The 27,744-nt window shown below is 47.5% G+C and overlaps 1 protein-coding gene across 1 annotated transcript in view; it reads right to left on the bottom strand.

The window, feature by feature from the left end:
- Positions 1-27,744, bottom strand: part of galnt14 (UDP-N-acetyl-alpha-D-galactosamine:polypeptide N-acetylgalactosaminyltransferase 14 (GalNAc-T14)) — a 223,414-nt gene that overhangs the window by 186,367 nt on the left and 9,303 nt on the right. The window contains exon 2 of the mRNA XM_072449514.1: positions 16,629-16,798. Coding sequence (XP_072305615.1) covers positions 16,629-16,798 — 170 coding nt within the window. The remainder of the gene's footprint in view (positions 1-16,628; positions 16,799-27,744) is intronic.

Here is a 27,744-nt window from a genome sequence, read left to right as displayed (position 1 = left end):
CCTGGTTTAGTCCTGGTTTAGTCCTGGTTTAGTCCTGGTTTATACCTGGTTTAGTCCTGGTTTAGTCCTGGTTTAGTCCTGGTTTAGTCCTGGTTTAGTCCTGGTTTAGACCTGGTTTAGTCCTGGTTTAGTCCTGGTTTATACCTGGTTTAGTCCTGGTTTAGTCCTGGTTTAGACCTGGTTTAGACCTGGTTTAGACCTGGTTTAGTCCTGGTTTAGACCTGGTTTAGTCCTGGTTTAGACCTGGTTTAGACCTGGTTTAGACCTGGTTTAGTCCTGGTTTAGACCTGGTTTAGACCTGGTTTAGTCCTGGTTTAGTCCTGGTTTAGACCTGGTTTAGACCTGGTTTAGTCCTGGTTTAGACCTGGTTTAGTCCTGGTTTAGACCTGGTTTAGACCTGGTTTAGACCTGGTTTAGACCTGGTTTAGTCCTGGTTTAGTCCTGGTTTAGTCCTGGTTTATACCTGGTTTAGTCCTGGTTTAGTCCTGGTTTAGACCTGGTTTAGACCTGGTTTAGTCCTGGTTTAGACCTGGTTTAGTCCTGGTTTAGTCCTGGTTTAGACCTGGTTTAGTCCTGGTTTAGACCTGGTTTAGTCCTGGTTTAGTCCTGGTTTATACCTGGTTTAGTCCTGGTTTAGTCCTGGTTTAGACCTGGTTTAGTCCTGGTTTAGTCCTGGTTTAGACCTGGTTCAGTCCTGGTTTAGTCCTGGTTTAGACCTGGTTTAGACCTGGTTTAGTCCTGGTTTAGACCTGGTTTAGTCCTGGTTTAGACCTGGTTTAGACCTGGTTTAGTCCTGGTTTAGTCCTGGTTTAGACCTGGTTTAGTCCTGGTTTAGACCTGGTTTAGTCCTGGTTTAGTCCTGGTTTAGTCCTGGTTTAGTCCTGGTTTAGTCCTGGTTTATACCTGGTTTAGTCCTGGTTTAGTCCTGGTTTAGTCCTGGTTTAGACCTGGTTTAGTCCTGGTTTAGTCCTGGTTTAGTCCTGGTTTATACCTGGTTTAGTCCTGGTTTAGTCCTGGTTTAGACCTGGTTTAGACCTGGTTTAGACCTGGTTTAGTCCTGGTTTAGACCTGGTTTAGTCCTGGTTTAGACCTGGTTTAGACCTGGTTTAGACCTGGTTTAGACCTGGTTTAGTCCTGGTTTAGACCTGGTTTAGTCCTGGTTTACTCCTGGTTTAGACCTGGTTTAGACCTGGTTTAGTCCTGGTTTAGACCTGGTTTAGTCCTGGTTTAGACCTGGTTTAGACCTGGTTTAGACCTGGTTTAGACCTGGTTTAGTCCTGGTTTAGACCTGGTTTAGACCTGGTTTATACCTGGTTTAGTCCTGGTTTAGTCCTGGTTTAGACCTGGTTTAGTCCTGGTTTAGTCCTGGTTTAGACCTGGTTTAGTCCTGGTTTAGTCCTGGTTTAGTCCTGGTTTATACCTGGTTTAGTCCTGGTTTAGTCCTGGTTTAGACCTGGTTTAGTCCTGGTTTAGTCCTGGTTTAGACCTGGTTTAGTCCTGGTTTAGACCTGGTTTAGTCCTGGTTTAGTCCTGGTTTATACCTGGTTTAGTCCTGGTTTAGACCTGGTTTAGTCCTGGTTTAGTCCTGGTTTATACCTGGTTTAGTCCTGGTTTAGTCCTGGTTTAGACCTGGTTTAGTCCTGGTTTAGACCTGGTTTAGACCTGGTTCAGTGGTTCTGATGGAACTGTTCTTTCACATATTTCATGTTTTTGGTGGCTCTGGTTTTTGGAGCTAACCGCGGCGCTAACATAAGGCTCAGTGTTCTGGTGTGATGGAGCGAGGAGCAGAGGGAAGCGTCTGGGGAGTGCGGGGAGAGGGAAACATTTGTCATGATCTGATATTTATCATCTGAGAGTGAGAGAGGAGTCATGATGTGAGAAAGTGACGCAAATGGAGAGGAATAACAAATGAACAGAAGGAAAGGATTTATAACAGGACCAGGACCAGGACCAGGACCAGGACCAGGACCAGGACCAGGACCAGGACCAGGACCAGGACCAGGACCAGGACCAGGACCTGGTTTAGTCTCTGTACTGTGAGTATGATGGGTCCCATTTCTCAAAGTTGGAGGCTCTGTGAGATTATGAGCTCCCTCTCTCTCTCTCTCTTTCTCTCTCTCTCTCTCTCTCTCTCTCTCTCTCTCTCTCTCTCTCAGGAGGGAGGAAGGGGGGAGGTAGAGGGGGTGATAAATCAACAGAGGAGCAAAAACTGCAGATGTCTGAGAAAAGACTGACTCCTACAGTTTAGAGAGGGAGGAGAGAGAGAGGAGAGAGGGAGGGAGGAGAGGGAGGAGAGAGGGAGAGAGAGAGAGAGGAGAGAGGGAGGGAGGAGAGGGAGGAGAGAGGGAGAGAGAGAGAGAGGAGAGAGGGAGAGAGAGAGAGAGGGAGCAGAGAGGGAGGAGAGGGAGGAGAGAGAGAGGGAGGAGAGAGGGAGAGAGAGAGGGTAAATATGGTGAGAGGAAGGAATAAAGTGAGGAGAAAAAGAGGAGAGAAGGATGAAAACATGAGTGAAAAAGAGGCACGATGCAGAGACTGAAGCCACGTTTGAACTGGCCCCGGTAAACCAGGTCCAAACTAGGACTCTGCTCCTCCTCCTCCTCTCTCCTCCTCCTCCTCTCTCCTCATCCTCTCTCCTCCTCATCCTCTTTCCTCCTCCTCCTCCTCCTCTCTCTTCTCTGCTCCTCCTCTCTGCTCCTCCTCTCTGCTCCTCCTCTCTGCTCCTTCTCTCTGCTCCTCCTCTGCTTCTCCTCTCTCCACCTCCTCCCTCCTCCTCTCTCCTCCTCTCTGCTCTTCCTCTCTCCTCCTCTCTGCTCCTCCTCTGCTCCTCTCTGCTCCTCCTCTCTGCTCCTCCTCTGCTCCTCTCTCCTCTCTGCTCCTCCTCTGCTCCTCCTCTGCTCCTCCTTTGCTCCTCCTCTCCCTCCTCCTCATCCTCCTCCTCTCTGCTCCTCCTCTTTGCTCCTCCTCTCTGCTCCTCCTCTCTGCTCCTCCTCTTTGCTCCTCCTCTCTGCTCCTCCTCTCTCCTCCTCTCTGCTCCTCCTCTGCTCCTCTCTGCTCCTCCTCTCTGCTCCTCCTCTGCTCCTCTCTCCTCTCTGCTCCTCCTCTGCTCCTCCTCTGCTCCTCCTTTGCTCCTCCTTTGCTCCTCCTCTCCCTCCTCCTCATCCTCCTCCTCTCTGCTCCTCCTCTCTGCTCCTCCTCTTTGCTCCTCCTCTCTGCTCCTCCTCTCTCCTCCTCTCTGCTCCTCCTCTGCTCCTCTCTTTGCTCACCTCGTTCAGCTCTGACGTCGGGACAAGCTAGCTTCCCTTTATCCCCACATGTGATAACGGCCCTCACCCTCTGCTGCCAGTAGGCGGCGCGCTAACACAGATCCTGACGAGGGAACGCCCGGCCGAGACGCCAAAGTAAAAGCACGAGATGGTGTTTAAAGCGTTTCCCTGCGCGGCGTGTGATCCGGGCGGCGCGGCGCTCTCATCGTGATTCCAGGACGGGCGCATTTCACACCAGACGCAGGGAATTAGCACCGGCTTCGAAATTAAATTAAACAGAGCGGAATCCTTTCAGCGAGCGCTCGGCAGCTTCAGCGGGAGATAAGAAGAGTCGAGTGCTTCTGCGATAAAACCAGAGCGAGACGAGACGTGGACGAGCGGCGCACCAGGAACACGCTCCATGGGAAGAAAGAGAAAGAACGTGGAGAAACGAGAATATAAATGTCACAAAGAGACGTCTCGAGAAGGTCGTGAACAGGGCGGCGTGAAAAGCAACACGTACACCGCCTACTGTGCTTTTAGAGACTCTTGGGGCCACCAGAAGGCTCTACCTCCTACTGTGCTTTTAGAGACTCTTGGGGCCACCAGAAGGCTCTACCTCCTACTGTGCTTTTAGAGACTCTTGGGGCCACCAGAAGGCTCTACCTCCTACTGTGCTTTTAGAGACTCTTGGGGCCACCAGAAGGCTCTACCTCCTACTGTGCTTTTAGAGACTCTTGGGACCACCAGAAGGCTCTACCTCCTACTGTGCTTTTAGAGACTCTTGGGGCCACCAGAAGGCTCTACCTCCTACTGTGCTTTTAGAGACTCTTGGGGCCACCAGAAGGCTCTACCTCCTACTGTGCTTTTAGAGACTCTTGGGGCCACCAGAAGGCTCTACCTCCTACTGTGCTTTTAGAGACTCTTGGGGCCACCAGAAGGCTCTACCTACTACTGTGCTTTTAGAGACTCTTGGGACCACCAGAAGGCTCTACCTCCTACTGTGCTTTTAGAGACTCTTGGGACCACCAGAAGTGTTGCCCTGAATGTATGATATCCGCAGTGTATATAAATGTGTGCTCTTACACTGAAAATGCTTTGCACCGGAAGTTCCGTTCATTAAAGTGAGTTCTGATTCAGTCAGAGACGCTAACGAAGACTCCTGTTTTTCCTCCACGAAAAGCGCGTGTTGTCCCGGTGTTTCCCGTCCCTACAATGATCCGACCAACAGGTTATGGGCCCAGAGGGAATGAAGGGAACCGGTGGAACCGTTTGTGCTTCGATGGAGACGAAAGGAATTACGAATTATGGGAAACAAAGTTCCTCGGACACTTGCGGCTACTTGGGCTAAATGTACCATTTTGATGAAAATGACGGTGACGCTGATAAAAATGAGGAAGCCTATGCGGTGCTGATACAACTTCTTGACGACAGAAGTCTTTCACTTGTGATGAGAGAAGCCACAGATGGCGGGCGGAAAGCGCTGGAAATTTTGCGCGAGCACTATGCCGGTAAGGGAAAACCACGTGTCATTAGCCTCTACACTGAGCTAACGTCGCTACACAAAACGGCTAATGAAAGCATCACGGACTATATTATAAGAGCGGAGACGACAATTACAGCTCTGAGAAATGCTGAAGAGACTCTGAGTGACGGGTTGCTTATTGCAATGGTTCTGAAAGGATTACCTGAATCATTCAAGCCTTTTTCAATCCACGTGACTCAAAGTGACAGAGAAATGACTTTTGGAGAGTTTAAGGAAAAATTGAGGAGTTATGAATGCACAGAAAAGAGCACCAACTCTGAAGATAATGTGATGAAAGCAAATAACTGGGCAAAAGGAAAAAGTAGCTCAGACGTGACATGTTTCAACTGTAGAAAGAAAGGACAGATGGCTCGTGAATGCAGAAATGAACGAAAAGAACAATATGAGAAGCAGTGGTGCAGTTACTGTAAAAGCCCCACACATAAAGACAGTAACTGTAGACGACAAAAGAAAACCAACGCTAAACAAGCAGCTGACGCAGAAAACCACACTTTTGTATTTAAAGCAAGCAATTGTGATGTGTTGAAACAAAAGGGCCTCATGGTGGACACAGGGGCTACGTCACACATTGTGACAGACATCCAAAGTTTCAAAACCTTTGATGAGACCTTCACACCTGAGAGACACTTCATGGAGCTGGCTGACGGGACGAGGACAAGTGGAGTTGCCCTGAATCGTGGAGTAGCAGAGATCTACCTGCAAGACGACGAGGGACGCAGAGTAAAGGCTACGCTGGACGGAGCACTTTACATCCCTACGTACCCACAGGACATCTTCTCAGTCCAGGCAGCAACCGCCAAAGGAGCTGCCATCACCTTTAAGAAGGGAGGTAACCAGCTAATCCATAAAAACGGTACAAAGTTTGACATAAAAGAATATGGACGGTTGTACTATCTAAATACTGTTAACAATGAGAATGCTGTTAATGATGAATGTCACAAATGTCATGATATAGAAACTTGGCACAAGATCCTTGGACATTGTAACTATGAAGATTTGACAAAATTAGAAAATGTCACTGAGGGAATGAAAATCAAGAGTAGAGCTAACAATTCTAGACCAGAATGTGAAGTTTGTGTAAAAGGGAAGTTTATTCAAACTCGAAACAGAGACACACGAGCAGAGGCAGTGTTAGAGCGAGTCCACACCGACCTGGCAGGACCAATAGAGCCAGAAGCTAAAGAGGGTTTTAAGTACACGCTGGCATTTACAGACGACTATTCTGGGGCAACATTTGTCTATTTCCTAAAGGCAAAAAGTGACACTGTTGAGGCGACTGAAAAATTCATTGCAGACGTCACACCTTATGGGAAAGTTAAACGTATGAGGTCAGATAATGGAACAGAATTCACTTCTAGACAGTTCCAGTCTTTACTCCGTAAGAATGCAATAAGACATGAGACCTCAGCGCCGTATTCACCAAAACGGGACGGCCGAGCGAAATTGGAGAACGCTTTTTGAGATGGCTCGGTGCATGTTACTTGAAAGTAATTTACCAAAAGACCTATGGACTTATGCTGTTATGACAGCCGCAGTGATTCGCAATAGGTGTTATAGCAAGCGTACAGGACAGACCCCTTATTACATGCTGACAGGGAAGAAGCCAGACATGTCCAAAATGCAAATATTTGGATCAGTTTGTTACAGTTATCGACAAGACAAAAATAAACTAGACTCACGATGTAATGAAGGAGTTTTTGTGGGTTATGACAAAAACAGTCCGTCATATTTAGTGTATTACCCAGACACTGGACGAGTTCTGAAACACAGGTTGGTTAAGTTCCTCACTAAGAGTGTAGTTGAGCGCCATAAACCAGACAAATAAAGATGAAGACGATGATTATGATCTACCAGTGGGATTGTTGCAGCGTCCCACTGCAAGAGACGAGACAAACGACGAGAGTCAAAGTGAGGCACAGGAGCCTAATATTGAAAGTTACGAGAACTGTACAAATGACTGTGAACCTGCAAAACAAGAACAGGAAGAACAAAGTGGGAGTAAAGAGCCATGTTACCCTAAAAGAAACCGGAAAAGTCCAATGTTTCTGAAATACTATGTTTGCAAAGAAGATGACCAAACCTTAACAAACATTGATTACTGTTACAGGGTGATGTGTGTTACAGGGTGATTGTGTTACAGGGTCATGTGTGTTACAGGGTCATGTGTGTTACAGGGTGATGTGTGTTACAGGGTGATTGTGTTACAGGGTGATGTGTGTTACAGGGTGATGTGTGTTACAGGGTCATGTGTGTTACAGGGTGATTGTGTTACAGGGTGATGTGTGTTACAGGGTGATGTGTGTTACAGGGTGATGTGTGTTACAGGGTGATGTGTGTTACAGGGTGATTGTGTTACAGGGTGATGTGTGTTACAGGGTGATTGTGTTACAGGGTGATGTGTGTTACAGGGTGATTGTGTTACAGGGTGATGTGTGTTACAGGGTGATTGTGTTACAGGGTGATGTGTGTTACAGGGTGATTGTGTTACAGGGTGATGTGTGTTACAGGGTGATTGTGTTACAGGGTGATGTGTGTTACAGGGTGATGTGTGTTACAGGGTGATGTGTGTTACAGGGTCATGTGTGTTACAGGGTCATGTGTGTTACAGGGTCATGTGTGTTACAGGGTCATGTGTGTTACAGGGTCATGTGTGTTACAGGGTGATGTGTGTTACAGGGTGATGTGTGTTACAGGGTCATGTGTGTTACAGGGTCATGTGTGTTACAGGGTGATGTGTGTTACAGGGTGATGTGTGTTACAGGGTGATGTGTGTTACAGGGTCATGTGTGTTACAGGGTGATGTGTGTTACAGGGTGATGTGTGTTACAGGGTCATGTGTGTTACAGGGTCATGTGTGTTACAGGGTGATGTGTGTTACAGGGTCATGTGTGTTACAGGGTCATGTGTGTTACAGGGTCATGTGTGTTACAGGGTGATGTGTGTTACAGGGTGATGTGTGTTACAGGGTCATGTGTGTTACAGGGTCATGTGTGTTACAGGGTCATGTGTGTTACAGGGTCATGTGTGTTACAGGGTCATGTGTGTTACAGGGTGATTGTGTTACAGGGTGATGTGTGTTACAGGGTGATGTGTGTTACAGGGTCATGTGTGTTACAGGGTCATGTGTGTTACAGGGTCATGTGTGTTACAGGGTGATTGTGTTACAGGGTCATGTGTGTTACAGGGTCATGTGTGTTACAGGGTGATGTGTGTTACAGGGTGATGTGTGTTACAGGGTGATGTGTGTTACAGGGTCATGTGTGTTACAGGGTGATGTGTGTTACAGGGTGATGTGTGTTACAGGGTCATGTGTGTTACAGGGTGATGTGTGTTACAGGGTGATGTGTGTTACAGGGTCATGTGTGTTACAGGATCATGTGTGTTACAGGGTCATGTGTGTTACAGGGTCATGTGTGTTACAGGGTCATGTGTGTTACAGGGTGATTGTGTTACAGGGTGATGTGTGTTACAGGGTGATGTGTGTTACAGGGTGATGTGTGTTACAGGGTGATGTGTGTTACAGGGTCATGTGTGTTACAGGGTGATGTGTGTTACAGGGTCATGTGTGTTACAGGGTCATGTGTGTTACAGGGTCATGTGTGTTACAGGGTCATGTGTGTTACAGGGTGATGTGTGTTACAGGGTGATGTGTGTTACAGGGTCATGTGTGTTACAGGGTCATGTGTGTTACAGGGTCATGTGTGTTACAGGGTGATGTGTGTTACAGGGTGATGTGTGTTACAGGGTGATGTGTGTTACAGGGTCATGTGTGTTACAGGGTGATGTGTGTTACAGGGTCATGTGTGTTACAGGGTGATGTGTGTTACAGGGTGATGTGTGTTACAGGGTGATGTGTGTTACAGGGTGATGTGTGTTACAGGGTCATGTGTGTTACAGGGTCATGTGTGTTACAGGGTCATGTGTGTTACAGGGTGATGTGTGTTACAGGGTGATGTGTGTTACAGGGTGATGTGTGTTACAGGGTGATGTGTGTTACAGGATCATGTGTGTTACAGGGTCATGTGTGTTACAGGGTCATGTGTGTTACAGGGTCATGTGTGTTACAGGGTCATGTGTGTTACAGGGTGATTGTGTTACAGGGTGATGTGTGTTACAGGGTCATGTGTGTTACAGGGTCATGTGTGTTACAGGGTCATGTGTGTTACAGGGTCATGTGTGTTACAGGGTGATGTGTGTTACAGGGTGATGTGTGTTACAGGGTGATGTGTGTTACAGGGTGATGTGTGTTACAGGGTCATGTGTGTTACAGGGTCATGTGTGTTACAGGGTCATGTGTGTTACAGGGTCATGTGTGTTACAGGGTGATGTGTGTTACAGGGTCATGTGTGTTACAGGGTCATGTGTGTTACAGGATCATGTGTGTTACAGGGTGATGTGTGTTACAGGGTGATTGTGTTACAGGGTGATGTGTGTTACAGGGTGATGTGTGTTACAGGGTGATGTGTGTTACAGGGTCATGTGTGTTACAGGGTCATGTGTGTTACAGGGTCATGTGTGTTACAGGGTGATGTGTGTTACAGGGTGATGTGTGTTACAGGGTGATGTGTGTTACAGGGTCATGTGTGTTACAGGGTCATGTGTGTTACAGGGTGATGTGTGTTACAGGGTCATGTGTGTTACAGGGTCATGTGTGTTACAGGGTCATGTGTGTTACAGGGTGATGTGTGTTACAGGGTCATGTGTGTTACAGGGTCATGTGTGTTACAGGGTCATGTGTGTTACAGGGTGATGTGTGTTACAGGGTCATGTGTGTTACAGGGTCATGTGTGTTACAGGGTGATGTGTGTTACAGGGTGATGTGTGTTACAGGGTGATGTGTGTTACAGGGTGATGTGTGTTACAGGGTGATGTGTGTTACAGGGTGATGTGTGTTACAGGGTCATGTGTGTTACAGGGTGATGTGTGTTACAGGGTGATGTGTGTTACAGGGTCATGTGTGTTACAGGGTCATGTGTGTTACAGGGTCATGTGTGTTACAGGGTGATGTGTGTTACAGGGTCATGTGTGTTACAGGGTCATGTGTGTTACAGGGTCATGTGTGTTACAGGGTCATGTGTGTTACAGGGTGATGTGTGTTACAGGGTCATGTGTGTTACAGGGTCATGTGTGTTACAGGGTGATTGTGTTACAGGGTGATGTGTGTTACAGGGTCATGTGTGTTACAGGGTCATGTGTGTTACAGGGTCATGTGTGTTACAGGGTCATGTGTGTTACAGGGTGATGTGTGTTACAGGGTGATGTGTGTTACAGGGTCATGTGTGTTACAGGGTCATGTGTGTTACAGGGTGATGTGTGTTACAGGGTGATGTGTGTTACAGGGTGATGTGTGTTACAGGGTCATGTGTGTTACAGGGTGATGTGTGTTACAGGGTGATGTGTGTTACAGGGTCATGTGTGTTACAGGGTGATGTGTGTTACAGGGTGATGTGTGTTACAGGGTCATGTGTGTTACAGGATCATGTGTGTTACAGGGTCATGTGTGTTACAGGGTCATGTGTGTTACAGGGTGATTGTGTTACAGGGTGATGTGTGTTACAGGGTGATGTGTGTTACAGGGTGATGTGTGTTACAGGGTCATGTGTGTTACAGGGTCATGTGTGTTACAGGGTCATGTGTGTTACAGGGTCATGTGTGTTACAGGGTCATGTGTGTTACAGGGTCATGTGTGTTACAGGGTGATGTGTGTTACAGGGTGATGTGTGTTACAGGGTCATGTGTGTTACAGGGTCATGTGTGTTACAGGGTCATGTGTGTTACAGGGTGATGTGTGTTACAGGGTGATGTGTGTTACAGGGTGATGTGTGTTACAGGGTCATGTGTGTTACAGGGTGATGTGTGTTACAGGGTGATGTGTGTTACAGGGTGATGTGTGTTACAGGGTGATGTGTGTTACAGGGTGATGTGTGTTACAGGGTCATGTGTGTTACAGGGTGATGTGTGTTACAGGGTGATGTGTGTTACAGGGTCATGTGTGTTACAGGGTGATGTGTGTTACAGGGTGATGTGTGTTACAGGGTGATGTGTGTTACAGGGTCATGTGTGTTACAGGGTGATGTGTGTTACAGGATCATGTGTGTTACAGGGTGATGTGTGTTACAGGGTGATGTGTGTTACAGGGTCATGTGTGTTACAGGGTCATGTGTGTTACAGGGTGATGCGTGTTACAGGGTGATGTGTGTTACAGGGTGATGTGTGTTACAGGGTCATGTGTGTTACAGGATCATGTGTGTTACAGGGTCATGTGTGTTACAGGGTCATGTGTGTTACAGGGTCATGTGTGTTACAGGGTCATGTGTGTTACAGGGTCATGTGTGTTACAGGGTGATTGTGTTACAGGGTGATGTGTGTTACAGGGTCATGTGTGTTACAGGGTCATGTGTGTTACAGGGTCATGTGTGTTACAGGGTGATGTGTGTTACAGGGTGATGTGTGTTACAGGGTGATGTGTGTTACAGGGTGATGTGTGTTACAGGGTCATGTGTGTTACAGGGTCATGTGTGTTACAGGGTCATGTGTGTTACAGGGTCATGTGTGTTACAGGGTGATGTGTGTTACAGGGTCATGTGTGTTACAGGGTCATGTGTGTTACAGGATCATGTGTGTTACAGGGTGATGTGTGTTACAGGGTGATTGTGTTACAGGGTGATGTGTGTTACAGGGTGATGTGTGTTACAGGGTGATGTGTGTTACAGGGTGATGTGTGTTACAGGGTCATGTGTGTTACAGGGTGATGTGTGTTACAGGGTCATGTGTGTTACAGGGTCATGTGTGTTACAGGGTGATGTGTGTTACAGGGTGATGTGTGTTACAGGGTGATGTGTGTTACAGGGTGATGTGTGTTACAGGGTCATGTGTGTTACAGGGTCATGTGTGTTACAGGGTCATGTGTGTTACAGGGTCATGTGTGTTACAGGGTCATGTGTGTTACAGGGTCATGTGTGTTACAGGGTGATGTGTGTTACAGGGTGATGTGTGTTACAGGGTCATGTGTGTTACAGGGTCATGTGTGTTACAGGGTCATGTGTGTTACAGGGTGATGTGTGTTACAGGGTCATGTGTGTTACAGGGTCATGTGTGTTACAGGGTGATTGTGTTACAGGGTGATGTGTGTTACAGGGTGATGTGTGTTACAGGGTCATGTGTGTTACAGGGTCATGTGTGTTACAGGGTCATGTGTGTTACAGGGTGATGTGTGTTACAGGGTGATGTGTGTTACAGGGTGATGTGTGTTCCAGGGTCATGTGTGTTACAGGGTGATGTGTGTTACAGGGTCATGTGTGTTACAGGGTGATGTGTGTTACAGGGTGATGTGTGTTACAGGGTCATGTGTGTTACAGGATCATGTGTGTTACAGGGTCATGTGTGTTACAGGGTCATGTGTGTTACAGGGTGATGTGTGTTACAGGGTGATTGTGTTACAGGGTGATGTGTGTTACAGGGTGATGTGTGTTACAGGGTCATGTGTGTTACAGGGTCATGTGTGTTACAGGGTCATGTGTGTTACAGGGTGATTGTGTTACAGGGTGATGTGTGTTACAGGGTGATGTGTGTTACAGGGTGATGTGTGTTACAGGGTCATGTGTGTTACAGGGTGATGTGTGTTACAGGGTGATGTGTGTTACAGGGTCATGTGTGTTACAGGGTCATGTGTGTTACAGGGTCATGTGTGTTACAGGGTGATGTGTGTTACAGGGTGATGTGTGTTACAGGGTCATGTGTGTTACAGGGTCATGTGTGTTACAGGATCATGTGTGTTACAGGGTCATGTGTGTTACAGGGTCATGTGTGTTACAGGGTCATGTGTGTTACAGGGTCATGTGTGTTACAGGGTGATTGTGTTACAGGGTGATGTGTGTTACAGGGTCATGTGTGTTACAGGGTCATGTGTGTTACAGGGTCATGTGTGTTACAGGGTCATGTGTGTTACAGGGTCATGTGTGTTACAGGGTGATGTGTGTTACAGGGTGATGTGTGTTACAGGGTGATGTGTGTTACAGGGTCATGTGTGTTACAGGGTCATGTGTGTTACAGGGTGATGTGTGTTACAGGGTCATGTGTGTTACAGGGTGATGTGTGTTACAGGGTCATGTGTGTTACAGGGTCATGTGTGTTACAGGATCATGTGTGTTACAGGGTGATGTGTGTTACAGGGTGATTGTGTTACAGGGTGATGTGTGTTACAGGGTGATGTGTGTTACAGGGTGATGTGTGTTACAGGGTGATGTGTGTTACAGGGTGATTGTGTTACAGGGTCATGTGTGTTACAGGGTCATGTGTGTTACAGGGTGATGTGTGTTACAGGGTGATGTGTGTTACAGGGTGATGTGTGTTACAGGGTGATGTGTGTTACAGGGTGATTGTGTTACAGGGTGATGTGTGTTACAGGGTGATGTGTGGTGTAATACAGGGTGATGTGTGTTACAGGGTGATGTGTGTTACAGGGTGATGTGTGTTACAGGGTGATGTGTGTTACAGGGTCATGTGTGTTACAGGGTGATGTGTGTTACAGGGTGATGTGTGTTACAGGGTGATGTGTGTTACAGGGTCATGTGTGTTACAGGGTGATGTGTGGTGTAATACAGGGTGATGTGTGTTACAGGGTGATGTGTGTTACAGGGTGATGTGTGTTACAGGGTGATGTGTGTTACAGGGTGATGTGTGTTACAGGGTGATGTGTGGTGTAATACAGGGTGATGTGTGTTACAGGGTGATGTGTGTTACAGGGTGATTGTGTTACAGGGTGATGTGTGTTACAGGGTGATGTGTGTTACAGGGTGATTGTGTTACAGGGTGATGTGTGTTACAGGGTGATTGTGTTACAGGGTGATGTGTGGTGTGCCACAGACTTTTGAAGAAGCTGTACACTCCCCAAAGGCAAAGTTATGGACTAATGCCATGAAAGATGAAATGAAATCTCTGAAAGAAAAGGACACATACACGTTGACCACACTGGCAGAAGGTAAAAATGCAGTGGGAGGACGTTGTGTATTTACAGTAAAAGACAATGCAGATCATACTGAGACTTTTAAATTCAGGTACGTTGCTAAAGGCTACAGTCAAGTACAAGGAATTGACTACAAGGAGACGTTTTCTCCAACTGCGGACATGACATCAGTACGCTGTCTGATGCAAATGGCAGTACAGAACAATTTAAAACTTCACCAAATGGACGTAAAAACTGCTTATTTGCATGCGCCAATTGATTGTGAGGTGTACATGGAGCAACCAGAAGGATTTGAAGTAAAGTCAGACACGGGTGAAAAGTTAGTTTGCAAACTTAACAAATCTTTATATGGTTTGAAACAATCTGGAAGAAACTGGAACAAGATGTTGCACGATCATCTATGTGAAAGAGGTTTTGTTCAGAATCCTGTAGATCATTGTGTTTACAACAGTCAAACAGAAAATGAGAGAGTTATTTTGATAATTTGGGTTGATGATGTTATTATTGCTACTGACAATGAATGTTCACTCAAAAATGTAAAGCAAATGTTAAGTGAAAAATTTAAGATGAAAGATCTTGGTGAGCTTAAACATTTCTTAGGAATCGACTGTACTCAAGGCACAGAGATAAAACTAAACCAGAGAAGGTATATCTCAAAAATACTGGAAAGGTTTAATATGTCAGACTGTAAGCCATGTTCGACTCCTTGTGAACAAAAACACAACTTTGATGCTGATGGTGAGCCAGTAGATGCAGCAAAGTATCGCGAACTAGTGGGCAGCTTGATATATTTGATGACTTGTACACGACCAGATTTAAGCTGGATTGTAAGCAAACTTTCTCAATATTTATCAGATCCAAAAGATCATCACTGGATAACAGCAAAACATGTGCTAAGATATCTAAAAGGTACATTGAACAAAGAGCTGTGTTATAAAAAGACCTTATAGCATTTAGTGATGCAGATTGGGCAGCAGATTCTACTGACCGAAGAAGTACTACTGGCTACTGTTTTGCCCTGACTAAAAGTGGGCCTGTTATATGTTGGAAAACTAGGAAGCAGGCAACAGTAGCTTTGTCAACATGTGAGGCGGAGTACATGGCCATGGCAGCCACCACTCAGGAGAGTTTATATCTTACACAACTACTGACAGGAATGGACAGTGAACGTGAATACTCACCAGTTCTTTTGTATGGCGATAATCAGGGTGCAATAGCATTTTCGAAAAATCCCATAAATCGTCAGAGGTGTAAGCATATTGACATAAAATACCACTTCATTAGGTCTGCACTCAATGACGGGAAAATCTGTATAGAGTATTGTGCTACAGCAGACATGGTTGCAGATATTTTTACAAAATCTGTTGTCAAGCTAAAGATTGAGAGGTTTACAAATTTTCTTTTTGGAATGTAAATGTAAACTGTAATAGTTTAAAGGTGGATTTTTGTTTGTATATATGTAAAATGTACAGTGTTAAGAGCAAGTGGGGGTGTTGCCCTAAATGTATGATATCCGCAGTGTATATAAATGTGTGCTCTTACACTGAAAATGCTTTGCACCGGAAGTTCCGTTCATTAAAGTGAGTTCTGATTCAGTCAGAGACGCTAATGAAGACTCCTGTTTTTCCTCCACGAAAAGCGCGTGTTGTCCCGGTGTTTCCCGTCCCTACAATGATCCGACCAACAAGAAGGCTCTACCTCCTACTGTGCTTTTAGAGACTCTTGGGACCACCAGAAGGCTCTACCTCCTACTGTGCTTTTAGAGACTCTTGGGACCACCAGAAGGCTCTACCTCCTAATGTGCTTTTAGAGACTCTTGGGACCACCAGAAGGCCAGAATTTTGAGAGTGAAGAGCTCTGTTTGGATGAGATGGTTCTATAGCATCTTTGAGGTGGGAGGGGCCATGTCAGGAGGAGGAGTTTAAATGTGATTCTAAACTCAACAGGAGCCAGTGAAGAGACTCCAGCACCGGCGTAATGTGCTCTCTTCTTTTAGGAACGTATATCATATCAATATAACAAAGAGACGTCTCGAGAAGGTCGTGAAAAGGGCGGCGTAAAAAGCAACACGTACGAAAATGGCGGAACAACGTGGAGCTTCTGCGTCTGTCGATCACGAGAATCCTCATGACACGAAAACGGGCTCAAAGTTCAGCGTTTGTGGAGCCAGAACCGAACTAACAATGATGAGATTCAACACTTGCGGATCACAAGTTTCACAAAACAAACCTTGAACTTAAAGAAGCGTCGCACGACCAAAGACTAGGTCAATATCGAGCGGTTTGCGGCGATCGATCTCCGACAAACCGACCGTCAACACCGGAAGAGTTCAGCCGCATCGGGAAAACACGCTTTTGCTTTTCACAAACTCAATTTTCCAAGCACAATAACAGCACTAGCATGTAGCATGTAGCATGTAGCGCTAGCCTCAGCTAACCGACAGCTACAGTGACATCAACACGCGGCGTCTAGAGCAGTGTTTCTGTTGTTTAGAAATACATTTATCCATGTTTTGTCCTTCTTTGGGTCAGTTGTTGTTCAGAACAGATAAATCCACAGAAATATCTCTTATCTTATCTCTTTGACCCGATTTAGCCTCGATTTGGAGCTGATTTAGCCTGGATTTAGCTCTGGTGGCAGTTGGAAGGCGTGGCTGTGGGTGCGTCGTCGGGGCCGGCGGGTGTGTCGTCGGGGCCCGCGAGGGGCGCTCTGGCTCGCCTGTAGCTGTCGGGGCCCGCGGGGGGGCGCTCAGGCTCGCCTGTAGCTGTCGGGGCCCGTGGGGGGCGCTCTGGCTCACCTGTAGCTGTCGGGGCCCGTGGGGGGCGCTCTGGCTCACCTGTAGCTGTCGGGGCCCGTGGGGGGCGCTCTGGCTCACCTGTAGTGCCGCGTGTCCCTCAGCGCTCGGTTGCTCGGGATCCTCTCGCTCTCGCGCTGGTTGAACGCGTACAGAGTGTACGGGTCGTCGCCCGGTTTCCATCGCCGGGCGTTTAAGTACGAGCGCTCGTCGAATCCCTCCAGCAGGTCGTCCCACTCCGAGTCCGACATCTGCGGGAGAGACAAAAGAGACGCTCAACAAGGGGCGGGGCAGGGCGGGGGGCGGGGCCATCGACACATGCTTACGACACGGGCCGCGCACACGTCTGTTTGTGTCGGTGTTCGTGGTTAAACGATTAAACGCCACTAAACGCTCAACCGAGTGAAGGCGCTTTGCCGGAATATTCTATGTGTACTTGTATTACACTACTGCGCCACCAGAGAGCGCCCAAGTGCCCTCGAACACTTGTGACAAACCAGCGACACTGCAGTATTTCTGGAATATTAATATTCAACATTTATTTATATTTATTTCATATTGGAAGAAAAAACAAACCGGAAACTATTGACCTTTCACCTCTTCAAGCTAGGCTAAGCGGCTAACGTTAGCGAATGTAGAGCGTGACTCTTAAATAAAGAGTTCTAATCATAAGCTCTGCGTTTACCACTAAAGAGCTTTGATTATGACCGAAAGGCTTTATGTGAGTTATGACTTTAATGTATTTTCTGTGTTGAACTGCCTTGTTTACACATTGTGCTCCACAAATAAACAAGGACAAAAGCAGTGTATAAATGTAACCGCTTAACCCCCTCCTGGCAGCCGACTGAATTGCACTTTTTACTCCCGAAGTTGATCTGAGCGAGTGACAAAAAGACCTTTAGTGCTTCCAAGTTTGTGCGGCTGTGAAACGTGGCTCAAAGCAACAAAGAGTGTAAAAAACGTGACAAAACTGCTACTGTAAGAAACAAAAACGTAACAAAAACTTGCAAAAACTAGTCAAAAAGCATCAAAAACACTACAAAAAGAACTAAGAAGCACGTGACAAAAACGTGACAAAACTGCTACTGTAAGCAACAAAAACTCCATCAAAACCAGCAATAAACGCATCAAAAAGCAACAAAAACGCTACAAAAAGACCCCACAGCATCTAAAAGTGACAAAAATATGACTAAAAGCGATTCACAAAAAAACGTTTAGTATTTCCAAGTTTGTGCGGCTGTGAAACGTGACTGAAAGCCACAAAAAGTGTAAAAGAAGTGATTATAAGCATCACAAACACGACTAACAGCGTTAAAAAGCGACAGAAACGTGACAAACTAAAATTAAAACTAACGACAAGTGCGGGTGGAGACCTGAGGACCTCGACTGGGGAGGTCATCGGACGGTGGAAGGACTTTGAGGACCTCCTTAATCCCACCGTCACGTCTTCTGAAGAGGAAGCAGAGACCGAGGACTCAGAGGGACTCGTCCATCACCCAATCTGAAGTCACTGAGGTTGTTGACTCCTCAGTGGCTCTTCAGTGGCTCCTCAGTGGCTCCTCAGTGGCTCCACAGTGGCTCCACAGTGGCTCCACAGTGGCTCCTCAGTGGCTCCTCAGTGGCTCCACAGTGGCTCCTCAGTGGCTCCACAGTGGCTCCTCAGTGGCTCCTCAGTGGCTCTTCAGTGGCTCCTCAGTGGCTCCTCAGTGGCTCCTCAGTGGCTCCACAGTGGCTCCACAGTGGCTCCACAGTGGCTCCTCAGTGGCTCCTCAGTGGCTCCTCAGTGGCTCCTCAGTGGCTCCACAGTGGCTCCTCAGTGGCTCCTCAGTGGCTCCTCAGTGGCTCTTCAGTGGCTCTTCAGTGGCTCTTCAGTGGCTCCTCAGTGGCTCTTCAGTGGCTCCTCAGTGGCTCCTCAGTGGCTCCTCAGTGGCTCCTCAGTGGCTCTTCAGTGGCTCCTCTGTGGCTCTTCAGTGGCTCCTCAGTGGCTCCACAGTGGCTCCACAGTGGCTCCACAGTGGCTCCTCAGTGGCTCCACAGTGGCTCCTCAGTGGCACCTCAGTGTCTCCTCAGTGGCACCTCAGTGGCTCCACAGTGGCTCCTCAGTGTCTCCTCAGTGGCACCTCAGTGGCACCTCAGTGTCTCCTCAGTGGCACCTCAGTGGCTCCACAGTGTCTCCTCAGTGTCTCCTCAGTGGCACCTCAGTGTCTCCTCAGTGTCTCCTCAGTGGCACCTCAGTGGCTCCACAGTGTCTCCTCAGTGTCTCCTCAGTGGCACCTCAGTGGCTCCTCAGTGTCTCCTCAGTGGCACCTCAGTGGCTCCACAGTGGCTCCTCAGTGGCTCCTCAGGGGCTCCTCAGTGGCTCCGGGGGTGGATGAGATCCTGAGGACCTAAAGTCTCTGGATGCTGTAGGACTGTCTTGGTTGACACGTCTCTACAACAGGGCGTGGCGGTCGGGGACAGTGTCTCTGGACTGGCAGACCGGGGTGGTGGTCCCTCTGTTCAAGAAGGGGGACAAGAGGGTGTGTTCCAACTACAGAGGGATCACACTCCTCAGCCTCCCATAAGGTCTATTCCAGGTCCTGGAGAGGAGAATCTGACCGATAGTCGAACCTCAGATTCAGGAGGAGCAGGTTTAGGTCCTGGTCGTGGAACACTGGACCAGCTCTAGACTCTCCATCGGGTGCTCGAGGGTTCATGGGAGTTTGCCACAGTCACATGTGTTTTGTGGATCTGGGGAAGCTGTTTGAAATGATGTTGTCCTGATGGCTCCATCAAACCCGGACCTGCAGCTGCACTGGGACGGTTTGAGCCGAGTGTGAAGCGTCTGGGATGAGAATCAGCTCCAAATCAGAGGTCATGATTCTCAACCGGAAAAAGGTGGCTTGCCCTCTTCAGGTGGGTGGGGAGTCCTTGCCGGAAGTGGAGGAGTTCAAGTATCTTGGGGTCTTGTTCACGAGTGAGGGAAGGATGGAGCGTGAGATCGACAGTTGGATCGCTGCAGCAGCTGCAGTGATGCAGTCGCTGCATCGACTGTTGTGGTGAAGAAGGAGCCAAAGACAAAGCTCTCGATTTACAGGTCAATCTACGTTCTGACCTCACCTATGGTCATGAGCTTTGGGTAATGACCCAAAGGACAAGATCGTGGATACAAGCGGTCGAAATGAGTTTCCTCCGCCGTGTGGCTGGGCGCTCCCTTAGAGATAGGGGGAGGAGCTCGGCCACACAGGGGGAGCTCGGAGTAGAGCCGCTGCTCCTGCAGCTGAGGTGGCTCGGAAATCTGTTCCGGAGTCTCCTGGGCGCCTCCCTGGGGAGGTGTTTTGGGCATGTGGCCCCAGGGAAGACCCAGGACACGTTGAAGAGACTATGTCTCTGGGCTGGCCTGGGATCCCCCCGGAGGAGTTAGAGGAAGTGTCTGGGGAGAAGGAAGTCTGGGAGTCCCTGGTTAGACTGCTGCCCCCGCGACCCGGCCCCGGATAGTGTCAAAAGGACCTAACAGCAGACGTTTTGTGCTTCCAGTGTGTGTGTGTGAGGGGCGTGGCTAAAGCTAGTGTGTGTGAGGGGCGTGGCTAAAGCCTCTACACCACGTTTGAACCTGTCTTTATGTCGTGCTAATGCTAATGCTAATGTCAGACGCATTATGAGCTGGAAATATCAGATTGTGGCTCTTGACAAAGCGAGTGCCGTGCGGCCATAAACAGGAAACAACTATTGCTAACGTGCTATGCTAACTTTGTGTTGCTAACGTGCTATGCTAGCTTTGAGTTGCTAACGTGCTATGCTAGCTTTGAGTTGCTAACATTCCACATAGTCGTTCGCATCAGTGGAAACACGGCGCTTTAGCACGAGATCAAGTCAGAGTGTGAAGCGTCTGTCACTTTTTTGTTGCATTTTGTGTGCTTTTTTGTGACTTTTACTTATTTTTTGACTGTCTCTCAATTGTGTTTTGTTATTTTCAATTGGGTTTTGTCGCTTGTAATCGCGGTTTGCTCATCGCTAAGCCTAACCGTCACGTTAAGATGCTTTCTGTCATGTTTTTGTAACTTTTGAGTCATTTTTGTCACGTTTTGTCCCTTTTGTGTCATTTTTTACTGTATCTATTATTGTTTTTTACTGCTTTTTTGTTGGTTTAGCCGTCGTGGTGTGGAGCTAGCTTAAAACAGGAGAGAAACTGACAGCGACAAAGTGGGTTAAACCAGGACCAAACCAGGATAAAATCGTCAACCTCAGACCCTCCCGTGAGAGGGCAGAGTCTGTACTCACTGAGCCTCTGCACAAACCTCAGACCCTCCCGTGAGAGGGCAGAGTCTGTACTCACTGAGCCTCTGCACAAACCTCAGACCCTCCCATGAGAGGGCGGAGTCTGTACTCACTGAGCCACAAACACTTTTAAACTGTCAGAGAAATGGGCTCAAATGTTCCTCCATTTTGTGTCATTATCGTGTCATTGTCCGTTTAAAACTGTCTTTGTGTCTGAAGACCAGGACCAGGACCAGGACCAGGACCAGGACCAGGACCAGGACCAGGACCAGGACCAGGACCAGGACCAGGACCAGGACCAGGACCAGGACTAAGACCAGGACCAGGACCAGGACCAGGACCAGGACCAGGACCAGGACCAGGACCAGGACCAGCACCAGGACCAGGACCAGGACCAGGACCAGGACTAAGACCAGGACCAGGACCAGGACCAGGACCAGGACCAGGACTAAGACCAGGACCAGGACCAGGACCAGGACCAGCACCAGGACCAGGACCAGGACCAGGACTAAGACCAGGACCAGGACCAGGACCAGGACCAGGACCAGCACCAGGACCAGGAACAGCACCAGGACCAGCACCAGGACCAGGACCAGGACCAGGACCAGGACCAGCACCAGGACCAGGACCACACGTACAATACAATTCATGAAACATGTAAATCCTTTTTTGGTCCTCACAAAGTCCTGTCATAATGCTGCTTTAGTCCTGCTTTAGTCCAGGTTTGGTCCTGCTTTAGTCCAGGTTTAGTCCTGGTTTAGTCCAGGTTTAGTCCTGGTTTAGTCCTGGTTTAGTCCTGCTTTAGTCCAGGTTTAGTCCTGGTTTAGCCCTGGTTTAGTCCTGGTTTAGTCCAGGTTTAGTCCTGGTTTAGTCCAGGTTTAGTCCAGGTTTAGTCCTGCTTTAGTCCAGGTTTAGTCCTGCTTTAGTCCAGGTTTAGTCCTGGTTTAGTCCAGGTTTAGTCCAGGTTTAGTCCTGGTTTAGCCCTGGTTTAGTCCAGGTTTAGTCCTGCTTTAGTCCAGGTTTAGTCCTGCTTTAGTCCAGGTTTAGTCCTGGTTTAGTCCTGCTTTAGTCCAGGTTTAGTCCAGGTTTAGTCCTGGTTTAGCCCTGGTTTAGTCCTGGTTTAGTCCAGGTTTAGTCCAGGTTTAGTCCTGGTTTAGTCCTGGTTCAAGATAAGATAAGATATTCCTTTATTGTCCCACATGGGGAAATTTCATTGTTGCAACGCAGGTAGATACAGAAGAAAAGAACAGATCACTTATAGGAAGTCTGAAAAACACTCTCAGTAGAAGATCTCCTATAAACAAAAACTCCTATAGACAAAACCTCCCATTTCCCAACAAGGGATGGAGGGGAAAAAATAGTAAAGATAAAAATAAATAAATAAATAAATACCATTACATGTGATCACGACAGTAGTTGCACAGTAGGACTAACAGTGTTTGTTATAAAGTCTGACAGCAGCAGGAAGGAAACCTTCTTGTTAGCCCTGGTTTAGTCTGGTTTAGTCCTGGTTTAGTCCTGGTTTAGCCCTGGTTTAGTCCTGGTTTAGTCCTGGTTTAGACCTGGTTTAGTCCTGGTTTAGCCCTGGTTTAGTCCTGGTTTAGTCCTGGTTTAGACCTGGTTTAGTCCTGGTTTAGTCCTGGTTTAGACCTTGTTTAGTCCTGGTTTAGTCCTGGTTTAGTCCTGGTTTAGACCTTGTTTAGTCCTGGTTTAGTCCTGGTTTAGTCCTGGTTTAGTCCTGGTTTAGACCTGGTTTAGTCCTGGTCTAGTCCTGGTTTAGACCTGGTTTAGTCCTGGTGTTTGGTGGAAACAGGTCTGATAAATGTGTTTGGACAGATGTGAAGCGCCACCTGCTCCTCTGGCCCTGCAGCCAGAGAAAGACCTGCTTTAGTCTTGGTTTGGAACCAGGTTTGGACTAAACTATCTGACACTGACCTCCAGAGAGACCGAGGACAGACCTGTTAAGACCTGGTTTAGTCCTGGTTTAGACCTGGTTAAGACCTGGTTTAGTCCTGGTTTAGTCCTGGTTTAGTCCTGGTTTAGACCTGGTTTAGACCTGGTTTGGACCTGGTTTGGACCTGGTTTAGACCTGGTTAAGACCTGGTTTAGTCCTGGTTTAGTCCTGGTTTAGTCCTGGTTTAGTCCTGGTTTGGACCTGGTTTAGACCTGGTTTGGACCTGGTTTGGACCTGGTTTAGACCTGGTTTGGACCTGGTTTAGACCTGGTTTAGTCCTGGTTTAGTCCTGCTTTAGTCCTGGTTTAGTCTGGTTTAGTCCTGGTTTAGCCCTGGTTTAGTCCTGGTTTAGTCCTGGTTTAGTCCTGGTTTAGCCCTGGTTTAGTCCTGGTTTAGACCTGGTTTAGACCTGGTTTAGACCTGGTTTAGTCCTGGTTTAGTCCTGGTTTAGTCCTGGTTTAGACCTTGTTTAGTCCTGGTTTAGTCCTGGTTTAGTCCTGGTTTAGTCCTGGTTTAGACCTGGTTTAGACCTGGTTTAGTCCTGGTTTAGTCCTGGTTTAGTCCTGGTTTGGACCTGGTTTGGACCTGGTTTAGTCCTGGTTTAGTCCTGGTTTAGTCTGGTTTAGTCCTGCTTTAGTCCTGGTTTAGTCCTGGTTTAGACCTTGTTTAGTCCTGGTTTAGTCCTGGTTTAGTCCTGGTTTAGTCCTGGTTTTGCCCTGGTTTAGTCCTGGTTTAGTCCTGGTTTTGCCCTGGTTTAGTCCTGGTTTAGTCCTGGTTTGGACCTGGTTTAGACCTGGTTTGGACCTGGTTTAGAACTGGTTTGGACCTGGTTTAGACCTGGTTTGGACCTGGTTTAGACCAGGTTTAGTCCTGGTTTAGTCCTGGTTTAGTCCTGGTTTAGACCTGGTTTAGTCCTGGTTTAGTCCTGGTTTAGTCCTGGTTTTGCCCTGGTTTAGTCCTGGTTTAGTCCTGGTTTAGTCCTGGTTTTGCCCTGGTTTAGTCCTGGTTTAGTCCTGGTTTTGCCCTGGTTTAGTCCTGGTTTAGTCCTGGTTTGGACCTGGTTTAGACCTGGTTTGGACCTGGTTTAGAACTGGTTTGGACCTGGTTTAGACCTGGTTTGGACCTGGTTTAGACCAGGTTTAGTCCTGGTTTAGTCCTGGTTTAGTCCTGGTTTAGACCTGGTTTAGACCTGGTTTGGACCTGGTTTGGACCTGGTTTAGACCTGGTTAAGACCTGGTTTAGTCCTGGTTTAGTCCTGGTTTAGTCCTGGTTTGGACCTGGTTTAGACCTGGTTTGGACCTGGTTTAGACCTGGTTTGGACCTGGTTTAGACCTGGTTTAGTCCTGGTTTAGTCCTGCTTTAGTCCAGGTTTAGTCCAGGTTTAGTCCTGGTTTAGTCCAGGTTTAGTCCTGCTTTAGTCCTGGTTTAGTCTGGTTTAGTCCTGGTTTAGCCCTGGTTTAGTCCTGGTTTAGTCCTGGTTTATCCCTGGTTTAGCCCTGGTTTAGTCCTGGTTTAGACCTGGTTTAGACCTGGTTTAGACCTGGTTTAGTCCTGGTTTAGTCCTGGTTTAGTCCTGGTTTAGACCTTGTTTAGTCCTGGTTTAGTCCTGGTTTAGTCCTGGTTTAGTCCTGGTTTAGTCCTGGTTTGGACCTGGTTTGGACCTGGTTTAGACCTGGTTTAGTCCTGGTTTAGTCCTGGTTTAGTCTGGTTTAGTCCTGGTTTAGTCCTGGTTTAGTCCTGGTTTAGACCTTGTTTAGTCCTGGTTTAGTCCTGGTTTAGTCCTGGTTTAGTCCTGGTTTTGCCCTGGTTTAGTCCTGGTTTAGTCCTGGTTTTGCCCTGGTTTAGTCCTGGTTTAGTCCTGGTTTAGTCCTGGTTTGGACCTGGTTTAGACCTGGTTTGGACCTGGTTTAGACCTGGTTTGGACCTGGTTTAGACCAGGTTTAGACCTGGTTTGGACCTAGTTTAGACCTGGTTTAGCCCTGGTTTAGCCCTGGTTTCTTCTTTTGGTGCTTTGTCCTGGTTTAGCCCTGGTTTAGCCCTGGTTTAGCCCTGGTTTAGCCCTGGTTTAGTCCTGGTTTAGCCCTGGTTTAGCCCTGGTTTAGCCCTGGTTTAGCCCTGGTTCAGCCCTGGTTCAGCCCTGGTTTAGGCCTGGTTTAGGCCTGGTTTAGCCCTGGTTTAGCCCTGGTTTAGCCCTTGTTTAGCCCTGGTTTAGCCCTGGTTTCTTCTTTTGGTGCTTTGTCCTGGTTTAGCCCTGGTTTAGGCCTGGTTTAGCCCTGGTTTAGCCCTGGTTTAGCCCTGGTTTAGGCCTGGTTTAGGCCTGGTTTAGCCCTGGTTTAGCCCTGGTTTAGCCCTGGTTTAGGCCTGGTTTAGGCCTGGTTTAGCCCTGGTTTAGCCCTTGTTTAGCCCTTGTTTAGCCCTGGTTTCTTCTTTTGGTGCTTTGTCCTGGTTTAGCCCTGGTTTAGCCCTGGTTTAGCCCTGGTTTAGCCCTGGTTTAGGCCTGGTTTAGGCCTGGTTTAGCCCTGGTTTAGCCCTGGTTTCTTCTACAGGACTTCTTTCTCCTCCTCGAGTGTTTGGTTTGATTCACATTCCGTCCTGAGCCTGAGGAGCACAAAAGCTAATCTGCCTCACGCCGAAGCGAGCGCGCCCAGGTACACACGGATTAGCCCCGCAACACCGCCTGATCCGTAACGCCACACGTGCACATGGGGCGCGGATCCGGCAGCACTCGCTCGCGCCGTTTACATAATTCAGCGCTAATCCCTTTATCTGCACTTTGCCAATTAGCTTCTGCTGCTGCGAGCGAATCAGGCTTTTGTTATCGGCGGGTCACAAGCGGCGCGCCTGAAATGAGAGCCAAGATTCTGATGGTAATCGCAGCGAACAGAGGAAGACGCCGAGACGGGTCTGGAGACGCTTTAGTCCTGGTTTGGTTTGGTTTGGATTAGTCCTGAGACAGTCCTCGCTTTGACATGAGCTATACTAGGTTTAAGCCTGGTTTAAGCCTGGTTTAAGCTTGGTTTAGTCCTGTTTAGACCTGGTTTAGTCCTGTTTAGACCTGGTTTAGACCTGTTTAGTTCTGGTTTAGACCTGTTTTGTCCTGGTTTAGTTCTGGTTTCGTCCTGTTTATACCTGTTTAGTCCCGGTTTAGACCTGTTTAGTTCTGGTTTAGTCCTGTTTAGACCTGGTTTAGACCTGTTTAGTCCTGTTTAGACCCATTTAGTCCTGGTTTAGTCCTGTTTAGTCCTGTTTAGACCTGTTTAGTACTGGTTTAGTCCTGTTTAGACCTGGTTTAGACCTGTTCAGTCCTGTTTAGACCTGTTTAGACCCGTTTAGTCTTGTTTAGACCTGTTTAGTCCTGGTTTAGTCCTGTTTAGTCCTGGTTTAGACCTGTTTAGTTCTGGTTTAGTCCTGTTTAGTCTTGGTTTAGACCTGGTTAGTTCTGGTTTAGTCCTGTTTAGTCTTGGTTTAGACCTGGTTAGTCTTTGTTTAGTCCTGTTTAGACCTGTTTAGTCCTGGTTTAGTCCTGGTTTAGTTCTGGTTTAGTCCTGGTTTAGTCCTGGTTTAGTCCTGGTTTAGTCCTGGTTTAGTCCTGTATGCGCTCCCGTGTGTCTTTGCGTTTCGCCGCGTCTAGAGTCACTTCCTCATTGGACTCGTTTCTCAGTGACTATGAGTCTGATCTTAATCAAACCAGTGTCGTCTTCTTCTACTGTTGGTCAAACGCTTGCACTTCCTGCTTTAGCGCCCGCGAAGACGCACCGTTGTAATGAGCGCAGGGTTCAAAGTGTGGGGAAAAGTAACGGCTTAAAGTCTAAAAAGTACAGTACTTTGAACTGGCACTTAATAAAACTGTGTGAAAGAGGCCGTCACGTCCCTGAAGGAGCGACTGTGCCTCATAGAGACTATTTCTGTTCTGATTGTGACTATGGTTTATTCATCTCAATGATGTCCAAAAGAACGGAACCAACTGAATCCACAAAGACCAGAGTAAAAGTACATGTACAGCAGTAAAAGTACATGTACAGCAGTAAAAGTACATGCACAGCACATTAGTAAAAGTACATGTACAGCACGTTAGTAAAAGTACATGTAAGCAGTAAAAGTACATGTACAGCAGTAAAAGTACATGTACAGCAGTACAGCAGTAAAAGTACATGTACAGCACGTTAGTAAAAGTACATGTAAGCAGTAAAAGTACATGTACAGCAGTAAAAGTACATGTACAGCAGTACAGCAGTAAAAGTACATGTACAGCACGTGAGTAAAAGTACATGTACAGCACGTGAGTAAAAGTACATGTACAGCAGTACAGCAGTAAAAGTACATGTACAGCACGTGAGTAAAAGTACATGTACAGCACGTGAGTAAAAGTACATGTACAGCAGTACAGCAGTAAAAGTACATGTACAGCAGTAAAAGTACATGTACAGCACTTTATTAAAAGTACATGTACAGCACTTTAGTAAAAGTACATGTACAGCAGTAAAAGTACATGTACAGCAGTAAAAGTACATGTACAGCACGTGAGTAAAAGTACATGTACAGCACGTGAGTAGAATTATTTCTTCTACAATTATTTAATGTAGAAGACCTCAAGTGTATTTTAATACAAAAATCCCTGGTGTCGCCCACAACCTCCCTCGTGTTCAACCCTGACCCATGACCTCACATTGACCCATGACCTCACACTGACCCATGACCTCAAACTGACACATGACCTCACACTGACCCATGACCTCACACTGACCCATGACCTCACCACGACACATGACCTCACACTGACACATGACATCACACTGACCCATGACCTCACCCTGACCTCACACTGACCCATGACCTCACCACGACACATGACCTCACACTGACACATGACATCACACTGACCTATGACCTCACCCCGACCTCACACTGACCCATGACCTCACCACGACACATGACATCACACTGACCCATGACCTCACCCTGACCTCACACTGACCCATGACCTCA

Source organism: Eucyclogobius newberryi, unplaced genomic scaffold (assembly GCF_026437365.1).
Source record: "Eucyclogobius newberryi isolate DKJ021-1_F unplaced genomic scaffold, fEucNew1.0.hap1 SCAF_1, whole genome shotgun sequence".
Lineage (NCBI taxonomy): Eukaryota > Metazoa > Chordata > Actinopteri > Gobiiformes > Gobiidae > Eucyclogobius > Eucyclogobius newberryi.
The sequence above is the reverse complement of the archived record's forward strand: the minus strand, read 5'-3'. Positions and strand labels throughout refer to the sequence as shown.